The sequence below is a fragment of the Polypterus senegalus genome, chromosome 1 (genome assembly GCF_016835505.1).
Source record: "Polypterus senegalus isolate Bchr_013 chromosome 1, ASM1683550v1, whole genome shotgun sequence".
NCBI classification, from domain to species: domain Eukaryota; kingdom Metazoa; phylum Chordata; class Cladistia; order Polypteriformes; family Polypteridae; genus Polypterus; species Polypterus senegalus.
In genome coordinates, this window is record NC_053154.1 from 177,361,580 (window position 1) to 177,379,928 (window position 18,349).

Sequence of the window (18,349 nt, forward strand, 5' to 3'; positions counted from 1 at the left end):
TCAGCCTTTCTTTTGTTGATGTTTACTTGTTGAGCTGACCGTTCTTCCAGGAGATGTTGCTTATATAGGATTTGATTGTCTGTGTCTTTTGTCCTTCTTGTCCTTTTTTTTGGGTGGCATGTTGTTAGTAGATATGTCCATAATATTTTCTCCTACAGTAATACTGGCTTGTATGTGGCTGTAATATGCATCACTGTATTGTGTGTCATTAATTTTCTCTCGCAGTAATAGTGGTTTGTATTTCCATAAAATGCCTGTAATTTTCTCTGACAGTAATACTGGCTTTGATGTCCGTAATATGACTTTAATTTTCTGTCACAACAGTGGGCAATCAGCAGAGTGTCCCCAGCAACTGATGTAATGTGTGGCGTGCTGCTTATAATCGTGCCTGTGGCGTCTCCCCACTCCCCAGCAAGTACTGTGCAGTTCTCCAGCAAGTATTTTAATCTGTGGGGGCGTGCAGCTGATTATTTAATGTGTGACGTCTCCCCAGCAACGGATTTTATGTGCGCGGCCATGACTACCCAATCAGCACTCTACCCAGCAATGGTGTCCTTTATTTCTTATCATGCGCGGCTGTGCCAAGGCCATTTACTGTGTGCCCAGCTTCCAGTGTGTGTGCGTCCACGGTGCCGAGCGCACACTGACACCTGGGGGACACAGGGGTTTTATTAAAGAGGATTGTGTTGTTTCAACAGATTTACCGTTGACCATTTTATGAACAAAATTGCACATGTTCTGTTCTTTTTTCATCATCCTACTTTACTCATCATTCGTGCTTGCAGGGCTTACTGCATTCCTTAGTCTTTACTGTCCTATTTAAGAATTTAGCAGCATGGTTTGATAGTCTACAAACTTTATATAATTCAGTTAGCCACCTCTTATTTTCTCTCCTTTCTCATCATACTGCATTGTGTTAACAGTACTTCATTATGAATATATCAAACACCTAGCAAGCTTGTCTCAAATGGCTTCAGAATTTCCAAGGTCCTTATTTTTTTTCTTTCATTTTAACCACTGCCCCACTATTGCACATTATATTAAACAAAACATACCTTTGTAATACCATGTTTTTATTTCTACCTAACACATTTTCTCTCTTGTTTCTTTTGACCTCTTTCACTTCACAATGTTGAAAATGTTCTCAGAATGTAGTATATGTAAAGCCACTCAATGAACTATGGTGTTCTCTTACATGATATTACTACTGTATGGTGACAGATCAGTCTATTAAAAGATTGACCAAACACAGAGAGATATTTCATTAGGTGAGGGAGTGGAGAAATAGAAATAATATTCATCAAGCTCATAGCCAGCAGGTGTGAAGTTTTTAAATTTAAACAATTTCAATTATTTCCCTTCAAGACAAGTTTGGACAAAATGCTTTACTAACTCTACCTGATGACATGATTTCATAATCATATCATAATCTGTTTTGAAATTTGAAATGGGATTATTTTAAAACTTAGATTTTCCTTTGCAAAAAATGAGGATTTTTATATCTTTATTCACCTACAGTTCACTTAATGGCTATTGAACTTTGAATGTTTCATATTTGTATGCTGACTTGACTTGTATGCTTACTTTCATTTATGCAAAAGTATTTTTTATTGTTTATTTAGGAACATAAGTTAATGCGAAACCAAAGTCTGGCTGGATCAAAGCTTCCAGATCTCAGTGAGACAGCTGAACATGAAGGAGGTAAAAGGACTTATGACTTTTAGTATTTATGAACCTGTTATGAGCCAATTAGCCATTTGAAGTCAAATAATTAGTTTTGTATTTGCTGCTGCTTAAAATTTAACTTCTCAAAATCAGAAAATTAACAGAACATCTAACTCTGATATATAAAATGAAGACTGAAAGTTTAATTCAGAATTTTTTGGTGGTGTCTGCACCTTTGTTGTTATCACCCATTTATGAAAGCACTGAATGCAATTCCATTATAATAAGTAAGATGGCATTTGTTTATTTTGTCACAATACTCACTGCAATGTCAAATCACCCTTATAAAAGGGTCACTCCAAATTTCTAGTGTCATTTGTTTCACATTTACAAATGGCAGATGTTTGTTATAAATGGCAAATGTTTTGGTAAAAAATGCAATACTAAAGTACTGTATATACAGTATGTCAAGATTATATGGCAGATATCTATCTTAAATGGCAAATATTAATCTTGTACTACAAATACCTCACTAATAGGTTGTATATTTGATGTATAAGTGAAACCATTTCCATATAAACTGGATATTTTATATTAAGGCTGAACATTATATACAAGTAAGAGATTTGCCATATAAGCTGAATGTTTACTGTTTAAGATGGTGTGACAGGCACCTGGCATCCATGCCCAGCCAGGACGCCCCTGCACACTGTATTCAGGGGGAGCAGCCCTGGACAGTGCAATACCTCCTCCTGGACGCTAGATGGCTGCCCCCCTGGGCTGGTGTAGTGCCTCAGTTTCCCACAGGGCTCCCTGGGAATTGGAGTTGGGGGCAGCCCTGTTAGGTCCCGCAGGTACCGCCAGGGGGTGCTGTGTTTGGGACTCCTGAGCCTGTGTGGGCAACAGCTTCATCACACCTGGAAGTGCCACCGGATCTTGGTGATCAAACACCTGGAGCACTTCCAGGTGACCTATAAAAGGGAGCCAGCAACCACCACTCATCGGCCAGAGTTGGGTGGAGGAGGACAAGGTTGCGAGGGAGGAGTGGTGGTGCCAGGGAAGAGAAGAGTGTTTGTGCTTGTGCTGTACTGGTGTTTGGGACTGTGTTGTTGCTGGGGGGAGTACGGGGAAGATGTGCCCTTCAGCTGAAGAATAATAAAAATCCTTTTATTTTACATGTGCCTCCCGTGTCCAATCTGTGTCGGGTCAGGCGCTATATAGTGCCTTTCACAATGGATATTTAAGATGTAAGTCAGACGTCCAGCATTTAATATGAATATTTGACATGTAAGTTAGATATTTTTCCTTGCTAAATTATGTTTGCTATTCAGAATTTACTTAAAACAATTAGACCTAATGTCTAAAAATTAATATTAATTATTGGACTGATATTTAAAATGGGTACCTGATATTTGCCAATTACGTAGAGCATATGTGTCATACAGATAATATTTTTCATTTCAGCACAATTTGCATACCAGTAACACATTTGCCATATAAGATGGATATTTGCTATATATGCTTGACCTTTGCCATATAAAATGAGCAAATGCCATTTACTTTGAATATTTTAAGTCTGATATTTGCCATTTTGAATAGAAAAAAACACGCATTTGACGAAAGAGAGCTTTTTTATATTCTGAATCGGTAAACTCTAAATGTAGAGAAAAATGATATTACAAAATGTGCAATAGATTCCATCCTTATTATTATTTTATGACTATTTTGATCAGTTAAGTGTTAGAACATGTATGCTCAGTAACTGCAATTAATGAGGTTGCTAATTTACCAGACCCCATTACATTAAATGAGTTTATAAAATGTATACTAGTGATATTCAAAAACAGATGTTATGTTTGTTTTTTTCAGAGCTGACCTTTTGCTTACAGAATCACATCCTTATTCTGAATGAGTAAGAATTTAAATTGTGTGTGTCTTGCAATGGGCAACACTGTAGTGCAGTGGTAGGGTTTGCATCCCAGGTCCTCCCTGTGTGGAGTTTACATGTTCTCTGAGCATCTATGTGGGTTTTCTGCCACTGTCCAAAGACATGCAGGTTAGGTGTATTGGCAATGCTAAACTAGCCAGTTTGGTGTGAGGGTGTTTGTGTGTGGTGTTGCCTGGTGATAGACTAGCACGCAGTCCAGAGTTTGTTCCCACCTTGTGCTTTATGCTAACTGAAATCGGCTCCAGCACCCCCCATGACCCTGATCTGAATTAAGTGGGTTAGAAAAGGACATGATATGTCTTGCAATTGGATGAATTAAGGGTGGGTGGTAAATAAAATGGGATCTTTTCAGTTATGTAAATAGGTGACCACTTAATCTCATTGGCAAAATTTTGGTCAGTTGAAGGATCAGCTAACAAACTCTCATTGCATAATTAGAGCAGAGTATACCACTACTATATATAATTCTTATTATGATTTGGGCATATTAAAAGAGAGAGAGAGAGATGAACACATGGCCTCTCTCCTCAATGGAAATGTTTCTGGTGGTGTTGTATGTCCTCTTGAATCTCACAAGTGTGTCTCAAAGGGATTCTTCAAACTCTTGCATAGTATAGCTCCTCAATCCCAGGATTACTTCTAGTCAAGGCCTGGAGTCACTACCTGGGTTACTGTGATGGTCTGGGTTAGCTCCATGCTCCCTGATCGCTTCCAGGAGCCTCCTGAACCCAGAACTGCTGATAACACACCTGTGGATAAGTTGGCCTAATGAGGACAAACACAGTGAACAAAGGGTTGGTGTAAAGTATTCAATGATTTTATTTACAAAAATGACAAAGTGTCCAAAAGCGCAGTGTATTCCAATCTTCAATAAAGAAATAATACAAATAAAATGACATAAAATGTGGAGGTAAAAATCCAATAAACAACCCAAAAAATCAAGGTTAAAACACATGGCTGGAAATAGTTTAAAAAACTCAAAATACCTGGTGCATCCTTCTAAAAACTTGAATGTTTCCTTTGCTTACTCCAGATGGGATCCTGCAGCCAGAGGAGATTTCCTTCCCACAGGCATAGCCAACCTTAACACAGCTTGGGTCCCCTTTAGTCCCAGGCTTCCAGCAGGGCACCTTGCTGACCCTCACTCCTCCAACTCCTGCTACCACTGGCCTTATGCAATAGCCCCTGAACAATGAATCACTCCAGCTCCCTTTAGATGTTCAGCGGAAATGACCCTCTTCAGCCTCCTCGACTGTTGGCTATATACTCCTTTTCAGACCTGCCTCCTTTCTAGTGCACACTGGCATCTCCCAATTCTGCCGTCTCCATCCTTCTTTTATTTAACCACCATCATTTTTCTCTGTTTTTCTCCCTCCCTCTACCGAGCAGCTCTTTTTGTAACATCAACCTCCCCCTTCTCAAAAGTGAGAACGAAGCACTTGACTAACACACTCACATTTGCATGTGAATACACAATCAGCCAAGCACCCCAATCAACCTCTGTGCAGTCCGTGCATGCCTATATGTGCACTGGTTTAGAGTGTGCATGTTCTGGGACTCGATTATTTACTAAAAAAAATGTGATTCACCACTGATCTCTTATAAAGGTCAGGTACAACTCCTTATTAATTATAGGGACACCAAACTATAATTCTTATTAGTACCCTCTACAGCTTGGTTGGAGAGTGCTGGCCTCCTACTAGCCCTGACCATGGCCTTAAATAGGCAACACAGTCTCAGGCTCCCAAGATTGGGACACTGTACTACCTTCATTTGACCAGGAAGTCTTGGGGCCGCTTGCCAGTTAACAATAGTCTCATTTTCTCTTTAAGGCAATGTTTGAAGAGGGGGCTAAGAAAAAGTCATAGGAAACTTGTAACTTTTGCACAAGAATCCCCAAATAACCATGACTTTTTAAACTGAAACCTTTCAAAAAACCTAAACCAAACATATAGCTTATATCAAAAGTATGCAGAAAGCATACAGAACATATTAAGGTTAATATAATATGATTTTTTTTCATGTTTTCTTTAATTTTTTTTGTATGTTTTTGATTGTTTGGGAATATGAAACAGCCTGAGATGCAGTGGAGGAAGAACTGACACAGATACTAGCAGTAGTTAATGGGCCTTGGAAATACAGTTTATTTAGCTTTCTGTAGCTTTCATACCATGATAAACAGAGAGGAAAGCAGTAAATGATGACAGGGGTTTGTGATAATACTGCGACTTTGGTCCTACTACTTCCAGACTCTCATTTTTTCAACTATGAAAGCATTTTTCCATATGCAGATACTTACAGTATATGCATACCTACATACATACTGAACACTTCTATATAGTGGACAAATAACCCTTCCCACATATTAAGTTCACCAATCTGAACTTCCCACGCTTCTACATTATTAAAATAAGTGAATCAATGTGGGACTTGATTTTGTTTTCTTATATATCCTCTATTTATTTGACATGCAAGGATAAGAGCTGCTAATATGTTAACTACAAGGTCCATGACCAGCACTTGGCATACAGTCAGGGATTAGAGGGTAAAGGGATGAATAAAAACTGAAGGAATGCTTACATTAATATTGTAGAAGTAGAACTTCATTTCTGACCTTCTCCTGTCCCATCCTATTCAAACAGTACTGCAAGGATTGGATCAGATGTTTCTGGTATCTCTTGACAGAATACTGCATGCTTTCATCCAGGCCACCACTTGTTCTTGCACTGGTTCCCTTGTTAATTTCATGACAGAAGCACCATATTTAAGAAGGCCCATATGGAGGACCATTTCAGGATTTCCTTCTACTCTGTATTACATTGGTGGTTCCATTGCTTTCAACAGCGTCTTACTAGCCAGGCAGCACTTCATAGGTGCAATTGTCTTTTTTTTCTCTTCATAAATCCATTAATTTATTCATTCATTAAATTTTAAACCCATTGAATACAGCATCTTTTAAGTAACAAACTGCTGAGTGACCAGCCTATAAAAAGACTTTCATTTCGAAGTTTTTGTAAAGTAAGAAACAGCAAGCAGGCTGTGACTTTAATCACTGAGACATTACAAAGGAAGGTATAAAATCCATTGATGACACACAGACATTGGTAAATGATTCTTAACTATAGCTTTTAATAACTGTAAAATCGTGTCAGTTTCCCATTAGATTCAGTAATAGACAAAATACCTTTTTTTAAGAACTTTGTTTTTCCTTCTAAAATCCCACCCACTAAAATTCTACTGGAAATTACCAACAACAGGAATGTCAATCAAGATCGATATAAATTTAACTTGTTACTGAACATACAAATACACAACAGAAGACATATTGTTTTACATGTAGTCAACACACGCAGCTTTAATTGGTGCTGTTCTAACTTTGCCTCAGGATATTTTTAACAGCAGAATAGAAGCTGGTTTGAATATTCACTTTTTTTTTTGTACTTTGTTCTTGTTATACCAGAAGGCAAGTGTTTAAAAAAACAATATTTGCTCAAAAAGGCTGAGACGAAAGCTGAAAAATGTGGTATATATTTGGTAACATGTGCAATCCAGTTGTATTACTTTTAGTAGAAGGTATATTCCTATTGTGTTTTTTTTTTTTTGCTATCACTATAAAAAGCTGAGAGTTTAATTAACCAGTTTTTGTTTAATGGAAGATAAATAAGAATGTTGCCAAAATCATTTTCACTCTCACCATATAACATTCACAATTCCACTTAACCCAGTTCAGGGTAATTAGGGTTGATAGAGCTTATCCTAGAAGCACAAGGTGCAAGGTAAAATACAGCTCTGGACGGGGGGGTACCAGTCTATTACAGTGCTCATTTACACACACACACCTTCACACTAGCCAGTGTGGAATCACCAATTAGTCTACCCTGCTTGTATTTCAGTATGTGGAAGGAAACCCCACAGGGCAAGAACATGCAGCCTGCTCATAGAGACATGGTTGTGAGATGCAAAACCAGGATGCAGCATCTGTGAGGAAGCCTCTAAACCACTCCTCAGTCATTATTGTCCACTAACTGTTATATCAGGACAATGATTAGAAATCAAATAAGGACAATTTATAGTAAACCTTCCTCAAATTGTTTTATCAGACTTCATTTTTAAATAAAACAAGAACATAGGCAGGAAAAGCAGGGCTTACAATTTATCTTTTTTACATGGCAGGGCTCTAACCTAAGATAGAAAATATTTGCAAGATTTATAGCTCCCATTTGTTCATCATGTACAAAGAGGGGAAATGATGCTTCCTTTGTTTGAGAAATGATCAAGAAAAATAATGAAAACATGTTTACAACATCAAATCTGTAATATAAGACAAGGACAGAAGAAGCCACCCCTCTTACTGCACATTTCAATTTTTCAGAACTTAAAATAAATTCAGACTTGCATTTATATTACTGGAAAGCTGTAACACAGATCAGAAAATGTGTAAGGAGAACATTTTGTATTTTCTGTGTAATCAGTTTTTAATAATTTCATGACAAATATTCTACTGTAGAGCCATTTTTCTGCCTTACAAATAGTATACGACTGTAGAAAAATTTAAGCGAGAATAATACTATATATAAAAACAGGTGACAGAATCAGAAACATTAAATGTACAGACACAGTATATCCAAAAGCATTGGATCTTTTATAAAATCGATTAAAAAATGGATAACTAGTATAACAACAAAAAAAAAAGTTTTTTAAGGGATATTCACATAATGGAATGATACTAAAGCAAAAGCATATTTATAATTATAGGGAGAGCACATAAATTAACCAAGCATCAATAAAATCTGAATTAAATAAAAATGAATTAAATAAAATGAATTAATCAATAATAACACAAACAATAACTAAAAAATCAAGAAGGAAAAAAATGTGTAATCCAGAAATAAACAAACATGGAGAAGATGATGGTTAAATTATCCAGTAAATAACAGCTAAAACAGCAGTAAAAACAGGTCAAGGATAGGCCAGAAAAGTGTCTGGAAAGTCATTTTTGGCTGAGCATGTGAATCTATGTGCTAGATATTAAACAGGAAGAGATATGAAAAATGTATTACGACAGCTTAAGCATTTACATTAACAACTCTTCATTACATTATGTCTTAAGCTTAATTTCAGTAAAGTAATGTTTAAATGTTTATATAGCATTCCATTTGTACTTCCTGGATTTCTACCTCACAGCTGATGGGACTTGGGTTTACTTCCTATTCCAGTCACTTTGTGTACACTTCACATGTTCTCCTTATATCCACATGCTCAAGATAAAATACCTTCAGTATATGATTCTGAACTCTAAATTGGCACAGCATAAAAAAGTATGCCTATGATAGACTAATATCATCCATTTTTTCCAAGATAGGCCCCAGAAAGCATGCAATAGATTAAGTGGGTTTGATTGGATGGATGGTTTAATTAGCCTTACTTTTTAATTAAATATTGTTAATCCCTTTTAGATATACCACAGGCCAGGAAGCTCTATGCGAATTAGTGTAGTTGGTGGAAACAATACTAGAAAAATAACACATTTTAAGTGTTTTATTGTGTTCATTGGCAGGACCCTCTTCTCAGTCATTTCCTTGTCAAACCTCAGAAGAGCACCCAACAGGAAGCAGAGATGTGATGCCAAATATTTCTGACATAATGCTGCACAAACTCAAACTTCACAAACCTCCTGGCAGGTAATCAGTAAATGAACATCATTAAGCTAAATTTGTTTTGGGAAACTGTTTGAAGCATATTCTATCTGACTTCCCCATATCAAGTATATAATGTAAAAATATAAATATTGTAACATTAAAGAGTACAGAGCATTGGAGACTACAGTGCCTCATGTTTCATACTTTAGTAGTTAAATTCCTGTTTATTGGGTATGGCAGTGAGTCCATTTGACTACCTAAGAGTTTTCTCTGTCCATACTTTCTTCCTTGCACCAGCTGAATTATTGTCTCACTATTCTCTGGACTTTAAGGCCACTAAATTGGTGACCAAAAGGGGATTTTCGGCCCTGATCAGAAACTAAATCAGAGATTACATCTGAGTTCAACAGTGGCCAAGTCAGACTATGTGGCTGTCCTTTAAGCTTTTTCTACTTGCCACAATTGTCCCTGTAACCCTAGACCTTAACTGTACCTTAAAGTATTAATATTTATATTATGCATATGTGGGGAGCTACCTATAGGCTATCAAATCTCTGTCTTGTCCCAGTGGTAATTAAATTTAGGATTCTATCCATTTTGCTGGGGGCATAAAGCTGTCTTTTACATTGACACTAGTGTAATTGCAGGTGCTTGATCCATAAGAGCATCCATAAGACCATTTATGACCTAAAACCTGTCCTGCTTGATCTTAAATTGTAGTTGTGTTATATATATATATATATATATATATATATATATATATATATATATATATATACACACACACATATATATATATATATATATATATATATATATATATATATATATATATATACATATATATATATATATATATATATATATATATATATATATATATATATATATATATATATATATAAAGGAACACTTCTTAATCAGAGTATAGCATCAAGTCAATGAAACTTCTGGGATATTGATCTGGTCAGTTAAGTAGCAGAGTTAATCAGTTTCAACTGCTTTAGTGTTAGTGAAATTAACAACAGGTGCACTAGTGGGGCAACAATGAGACGACCCCCAAAACAGGAATGGTTTAACAAGTGGAGGCCACTGATATTTTTCCCTCCTCATCTTTTCTGACTGTTTTATCACTAGTGTTGCATTTGGCTACTGTCAGTGTCGCTACTGGTAGCATGAGGCGATACCTGGACCTTACAGAGGTTGCACAGGTAGTCCAACTGTTCCAAGACAGCATATCAATACATGCCATTGCCAGAAGGCATGTTGTGTCTCCCAACACAGTCTCAAGGGCATGGAGGAGATTCCAGGAGACAGGCAGGTCCTTAACCCATCAGCAGGACCGGTATCTTCTCCTTTGGACAAGGAGGAATAAGATGAGCACTGCCAGAGCCCTACAAAATGACCTCCAGTAGGCCACTGGTGTGAATGTCCCTGACCAAACTATCAGAAACAGACTTCATGAGGATGGCCTGAGGGCCTGATGTCCTCTAGTGGGCCCTGTGCTCACTGCCTGGCACCGTGGAGCTTGATTGGCATTTGCCATAGAATACCAGAATTGGCAGGTCCACCACTGGTACCCTGTGCTTTTCATAGATGAGAGCAGGTTCACCCTGAGCCCATGTGACAGATGTGAAAGGGTCTGGAGAAGCCGTGGAGAACGTTATGCTGCCTGCAACATCGTTCAGCATGACTAGTTTGGTGGTGGGTCAGTGATGGTCTGGGGAGGCATATCCATGGAGGAATGCACAGTCCTCTACAGGCTAGACAACGGCACCTTGACTGGCTTTAGGTATCAGGATGAAATCCTTGGACTAATTGTCAGACCCTATGCTGGTGCAGTGAGTCCTTGGTTCGTCATGTGGCAAGAGTATGCAGGCAGTTCCTGGCAGATGAAGGAATTGATGCCATTGACTGGCCCCCACACTTGGCTCACCTAAATCCAATAGAATACCTCTGGGACATTATGTTTCAGTCCATCCGACACCGCCAGGTTACAACTTAGACTGTCCAGGAGCTCAGTGATGCCCTAGTCCAGATCTGGGAGGAGATCCCCTAGGACACCATCCATCGTCTCATTAGGAGCATGCCCGACGTTGTCAGGCATGCGTACAAGTACGTAGGGGCCATACAAACTACTGAGTACGATTTGGAGTTGCTGCAATGAAATTTCGGCAAAATGGACTAGCCTGCCACATCATTTTTTCACTTTGATTTTCGAGGTGTCTTTGAATTCAGACCTCTGTAGGTATAATTTTCATTTCCATCAAACGATGGGGCTTCCTTTCGTTCCTAACACCTTACCCAGTCCATATCAGTATAGATATCCAGCATGATTTTTTCCCCATTAAGATCTGATGTGTTTTCAAAGTGTTCCTTTAATTTTTTTGAGCAGTTTATATAAATATTGACCTGTTGTCAATTAACCTAATTAGTTGCAAAATGTTCCACAAGCTGTTTCTTTTTATTACCACTTAACTTTCCAGTCTTTTGTTACCCCTGTTCCCACTTTTTGAGATGTGTTGCTGCCACCAAATTCAAAATGAGCTAATATTTTTGATGAAATAGTAAAATGTCTCACTTTCAACATTTGATATGTTTTCTATATACTATTGTGAATAAAATATGGGTTAATGATATTTTCAAGTCATTGCATTCTGTTTTTATTTACATTTTTAACATTTTAAACCTTTTTTGGCATTGGGGTTATACACACACAAACAACTGCCAATGATATCCCTTCAATAAGCTGGCATTTCTCTGTCTCTGTGGGGTTTCCTTCACCCTGACCAGAAATCTGTGCTAAACACTAGATAGATAGATAGATAGATAGATAGATAGATAGATAGATAGATAGATAGATAGATAGATAGATAGATAGATACTTTATTAATCCCAAGGGGAAATTCACATATTCCAGCAGCAGCATACTGATAAAAAACAATATTAAATTAAAGAGTGATAAAAATGAAGGTAAAAACTTCAACTACACTACAACTTTATTCAGTCATAAAACAAATGCATTCTGATCAGATTAGTTACTTTATGGCAGATATTAGAACTCTTGTTAACTTTGTCAAAAAAGCTTTAAATGATATGTGTATGTGTTCAACAAATGAAACACTATCTAAAATAAGTATAAACTATATTCTATATAAGCTTGCATTTTCAATTTTTTTTAAATAGAGCAGGTGCATTGTTTAAATACATGTATAAAAGATAGAATACATTTTTATATATGTTTTTATTTCTTAACAGTTCTCCTTTACTCTCAGAAAAAGAAGTTGAGGTTAGTAATTTTTTGAATTTATATTGATTTTATAAACTTAGTGTATGTATACCATACATACTGTATCGTGTGGTACTGTCGGAGTCGTGGTTCTAAGGCTAGGGATCTGTACTGGCAATCGGAAGATTACCGGTTCGAATCCCGTAAATGCCAATAGGGACTTTGCTCTGTTGAGCCCTTGAGCAAGGCCCTTAACCTGCAATTGTTGAGCGCTTTGAGTAGTGAGAAAAGTGCTATATAAATGCAAAAAATTATTATTATATATACGTATATATATGAGTGTATGTGTATGCTTGTGTCTGCATATAAATATAATATATAAAGCTGTGTGTGTGTATGTTAATTAGTTTATACAATTCCACACACTTGGTCGAATCGCAAAAAAAATTATCACACATATCCCATTTTTTCAGGAAGTGACACTCGAGGACTTTGGAACCCAAAATTTGGTCTTAAGGGGAGGGTTCCTTTTAACTACAGAGAATTTTAAGGGCTGTGTCTTTTCACAGATTCTGAGCACTAAAATAAATTAAATTAATTTGTCTCTGGGAGGGTACACCTTAAGAAACACCATTTATAGAAGTGTGATACTTCTGACTTGAAATTACTTACCCAGACAATGTAGAGTGTTGTTACTCCTGTGGCTAGAAATCCACAAAGGGAGAAAATGAGTCACACATCTTAAAATAGTATTTTATTCCTAAGCATTAGACAACCTACCAGGTGTCATCATCAGAGGAAAATGATTACAGATACAGGAATCAATGGCAATATATAGCAAATGGGTGAGCGTGTAAGGGGGTAGATTAATAACATGGAGTTTGGATGGTGTTGGCCATAAAATCTTTTTTGTTATTTATATTTCCTTCTTTTTAAGCCTGCATTTTGGGGTTCATGTCCAAATGTCAGTTATTGGCATTTTCGTTTGATAGCCACGATTCAGCCAGCTCTCTGGTACTTTTAGCATTAGCCCCGAATCTTACTTGCATTCTGTCCCAGTTAAACATGTGTTCAGAACTTGTATGGGTGTTGTTACCACCAGGGAGCACACCAGTTCCTCAGCAACCAACACAACAGACACTAGGCACAAGTGCAGCAACACACACGTTTATTTATAAAAAGAAAAAACTTTTCTTCTGTTCCCACTACAGCACAGTACAAAAGCACAAAGCACGCAATATGGCATTTTCTTTGTTTCAGTCCTCCTGCCTCCACTCCTCCTCCAGCAAGCTTCATCCTCTTCCTTCCGACTCTGGCTCTCTGAATAGAGTAAGGTGACTATTTTTATAGAGCACCCAGAAGTGCCCCAGGTGTCCCAGGATCTCCTTCTAGGCGTTCTTCCAGCTGGGCTGGCAGTGCTGCGGAGGAGGGATCAGCCCTTCACACTGTGCCCCCTAGTGGTGGTCACAAGCCCCAGCAGGGCTGAGCTTGCATTCTCAAAATCTTTGGCACTGTAGCAAGCCAGAGGGGCTGCCCTCTATCTTCCCAGAGGAGGTACTGCCCATGCAAGTTCCTTCCCCCGTCCTTCCCTTAAGAAGGCATCCCCGGCTGGTAACAGTACTGGTTGTCCATTACAGTATATATCAGAGGCCGTGGATACTTACTTCTGACAGTATTGCAATGTTCTTGTGTGTCTGTTGCGAGTGTCTTAGATGTTTGTCCCACATATACAGCTGGGCATGCAATGCATGCTGTACTGTATACTGTGTTCCTTATCTGTGCTGCAGATTTCTTGCTTTTGGCATTAAAAAGGACTTTTCACAGAGTGTTTACCGGTTTAGACACTATTTTAATACCTGATCTGGACAGGATAGGTGCTATACTTTCAAATGCATCACAGTGATAAGGAAGGCTGTGCCAGGTAGAATGGGAGATCAGGTTAGAGTCAATTATTTGCTGAAGTCTGGGGTGTCTCTTATGTAAGCATTGCGTGATAAATGTCTTGGGGTAGCCATTTGATATGAACAGATGGAACAAATATTGTCTTTTTTCTCATATAACACAAATGGCAACATATCTTATGTATAAACATCTACGCATGGAAGTCTGTCCGTCTGTCTATCTGTTTGTCCGTCCGTCCGTCTGCCTGTCCGGCCCAGAAGTGATAGGTGGATTCAGGGTAAGGGCTCCACCTCCGAGGATACACAAGCAAGGCCTGCACGTCAGCAAAACGAAACCTCCGAAAAAAGAGTCACTTGCTTAGCTGCTAATACAGAAGTGAGACGAGTATATCAGCAAGATGAAACCTTAGAGGAGGGAGATGCCAATAGTAGTACCTTTCAATTACCTGACATCTCTACATTTCAATTTTTTTTCTGACAATTTCAATAATTTCTAGGACCCCGGGCTTTTTACAACACAGACTTACACAGCTAGTATATACAGTGGTGTGAAAAACTATTTGCCCCCTTCCTGATTTCTTATTCTTTTGTATGTTTGTCACACAAAATGTTTCTGATCATCAAACACATTTAACCATTAGTCAAATATAACACAAGTAAACACAAAATGCAGTTTTTAAATGATGGTTTTATTATTTAGGGAGAAAAAATCCAAACCTACATGGCCCTGTGTGAAAAAGTAATTGACCCCTTGTTAAAAAATAACCTAACTGTGGTGTATCACACCTGAGTTCAAATTCCGTAGCCACCCCCAGGCCTGATTACTGCCACACCTGTTTCAATCAAGAAATCACTTAAATAGGAGCTGCCTGACACAGAGAAGTAGACCAAAAGCACCTCAAAAGCTAGACATCAAGCCAAGATCCAAAGACATTCAGGAACAAATGAGAACAGAAGTAATTGAGATCTATCAGTCTGGTAAAGGTTATAAAGCCATTTCTAAAGCTTTGGGACTCCAGCGAACCACAGTGAGAGCCATTATCCACAAATGGCAAAAACATGGAACAGTGGTGAACCTTCCCAGGAGTGACTGGCCGACCAAAATTACCCCAAGAGCGCAGAGACGACCCATCTGAGAGGTCACAAAAGACCCCAGGACAACGTCTAAAGAACTGCAGACCTCACTTGCCTCAATTAAGGTCAGTGTTCACGACTCCACCATAAGAAAGAGACTGGGCAAAACCGCCTGCATGGCAGATTTCCAAGACGCAAACCACTGTTAAGCAAAAAGAACATTAGGGCTCATCTCAATTTTGCTAAGAAACATCTCAATGATTGCCAAGACTTTTGGGAAAATACCTTGTGGACTGATGAGAGAAAAGTTGAACTTTTTGGAAGGCAAATGTCCCGTTACATCTGGCGTAAAAGGAACACAGCATTTCAGAAAAAGAACATCATACCAACAGTAAAATATGGTGGTGGTAGTGTGATGGTCTGGGGTTGTTTTGCTGCTTCAGGTCCTGGAAGGCTTGCTGTGATAGATGGAACCATGAATTCTACTGTCTACCAAAAATCCTGAAGGAGAATGTCCGGCCATCTGTTCGTCAACTCAAGCTGAAGCGATCTTGGTTGCTGCAACAGGACAATGACCCAAAACACACCAGCAAATCCACCTCTGAATGGCTGAAGAAAAACAAAATGAAGACTTTGGAGTGGCCTAGTCAAAGTCCTGACCTGAATCCCATTAAGATGTTATGGCATGACCTTAAAAAGGCAGTTCATGCTCGAAAACCCTCAAATAAAGCTGAATTACAACAATTCTGCAAAGATGAGTGGGCCAAAATTCCTCCAGAGAGCTGTAAAAGACTCATTGCAAGTTATCACAAACGCTTGATTGCAGTTATTGCTGCTAAGGGTGGCCCAACCAGTTATTAGGTTCAGGGGGCAATTACTTTTTCACACAGGGCCATGTAGGTTTGGATTTTTTTTCTCCCTAAATAATAAAAACCATCATTTAAAAACTGCATTTTGTGTTTACTTGTGTTATATTTGACTAATGGTTAAATGTGTTTGATGATCAGAAACATTTTGTGTGACAAACATGCAAAAGAATAAGAAATCAGGAAGGGGCAAATAGTTTTTCACACCACTGTATATGTATGTATCATTATTAAAAATCCTGTTTAGTTAAAAAGCTGAAAACTAATCATGAAGGTAATTGGTGCTGATGGAGATTAAACATGACAAAGTGCCCTGCACAGGAAAAAGAGACTGGGTGATGTACTGTGTGGAAAAAAAGCTGTGAGGTGGATGAAGTTAAGTGAAGCTCAACTAAGATGTGCTTATCAATCACACTATAACACTGAACTGTGTTTCAGGTGCTGTAGCTGTGAGAGACAATACAGTAAGTGTTGGTTTGCTAGAAAGTTTAAATGCTAGCAATGCTCAGTTGCCAGATCCCTTGTCACTTCAAGAGAGAGGAGCTGGACACTGTATATATTTCATAATTATTCTTATTTTTTCCATTCTCTTCTGTGCAATAGTATAGAGCATGTTCAACAGTAAGGAGCTCTAGTCAGCTAATAATTGGTAAAAAATGCAAATGTTGTACATAGAAGAGTACTTAGTTACATAGTACTTCCATATATATGATACTGTGGCCTCCTGGGGGTGCTCCCACTGCCCAAACCCAACACAGACAGACACAGAACTCAAGTGTGACACATACACTTTTATTTTTTTTTTCCTGTACCGTTGGGAAACGTCTTCCCCCATTTCCCACCTGTACAGCACAGTCCAGCACTAAACACTCTTCTTTCTCTCTTTTTCTTCTCTCTCTCTTTTCCTCCATTCCTCCTTGCAAGCTTCAACTTCTCCCAAATGATTCTGCACCCTGAGTAGTGGCCACTGGTTACTTTTATAAGGCACCTGGATGTGCTCTAGGTGCTCATTGACCTTTTCCTCCAGCACTTCCGGGTGTGGCGGAAGTGCTGCAACCAAGGGCTCATCAGTAGCTGCAGCACCCACTGGCAGTATACGAAACTCCCAACTGCAACGGAGCTCTGCAGGAATCTAAGGCACCACTGCAAGCCAGGGGGGCTGCCAACTAGCGCTCCAGGGGAGGTAATGCTCTGGATACACTCTCTCCCCTGGCCTTTCCAACATAACTATCAAATAATACAAAGAGTATATGACACATGTTTTATCCTAATTTGGGCTCATCAGGTGTACGCACCTTTGCTTCCACTTATGGGGATAGACCCTCAGACGTCAGTGACTGAGGCAAGGCCTCTGATGTTGCGTCATGGCAGTTGGTTAGCTTACTTCACAGGGTAACACCAGAGTATTACATTCACAGGTCTGAATCTCAATCTGATCATTTTGATGATTACCTAGCAGATAATGCTTGTGGTTGGCTGGCCAGTCGGCAAACATCCACAAGGTTGTCTCAGCTGTGAGAAGCAGATCATAGTTATGTGATACAGTAGCTGCCAAATAATACAAAGAGTACATCACACATTTTTCACCCTAATTGGGGCTCATCAGGTGTATGCACCTTTGCTTCCCCTTATGGGGACTGAAACTCTGACATCAGTGCCTTAGGTGAAAGTTGACTTGAACTTGAAATATAGGAAGGTAACTTTGTATTTACAAATTTAATAGGCAATATGAAAATTGTCTGCTGGATTACGTGTCTGCCAACTGCTAATATCTTCTGGTGCAGATATTAAAACAGGCTAGCTATGACGTTTTCACCCAATCACTTCACGATGTGTAAATGATGTAAGTCACATTATTTAAACATTGTGCCAAGGGCTAAAAAGAAGAAAGGCTTCAAACTATATGTTTCACGCTACATCCACAATTAAGAAGGTAAGATCTGGATGTATTAAAAATGTGTTATTATGAACTTAAAAGAGACAGATATGTGATTACATTAGGCTTCTTTAAGAAAATAAAAATAATC

At 38.5% G+C, this 18,349-nt stretch overlaps 1 protein-coding gene across 5 annotated transcripts in view; it reads left to right on the forward strand.

The window, feature by feature from the left end:
* The window catches only part of mrvi1 (murine retrovirus integration site 1 homolog), a 186,934-nt gene that overhangs the window by 125,549 nt on the left and 43,036 nt on the right, over positions 1 to 18,349 (forward strand). For all 5 annotated transcript variants that reach the window (XM_039763543.1, XM_039763550.1, XM_039763566.1 and 2 more), the window contains 3 exons: positions 1,623 to 1,701; positions 9,171 to 9,294; positions 12,511 to 12,541. In XM_039763543.1, the coding sequence (XP_039619477.1) occupies positions 1,623 to 1,701; positions 9,171 to 9,294; positions 12,511 to 12,541 (234 nt within the window). The remainder of the gene's footprint in view (positions 1 to 1,622; positions 1,702 to 9,170; positions 9,295 to 12,510; positions 12,542 to 18,349) is intronic.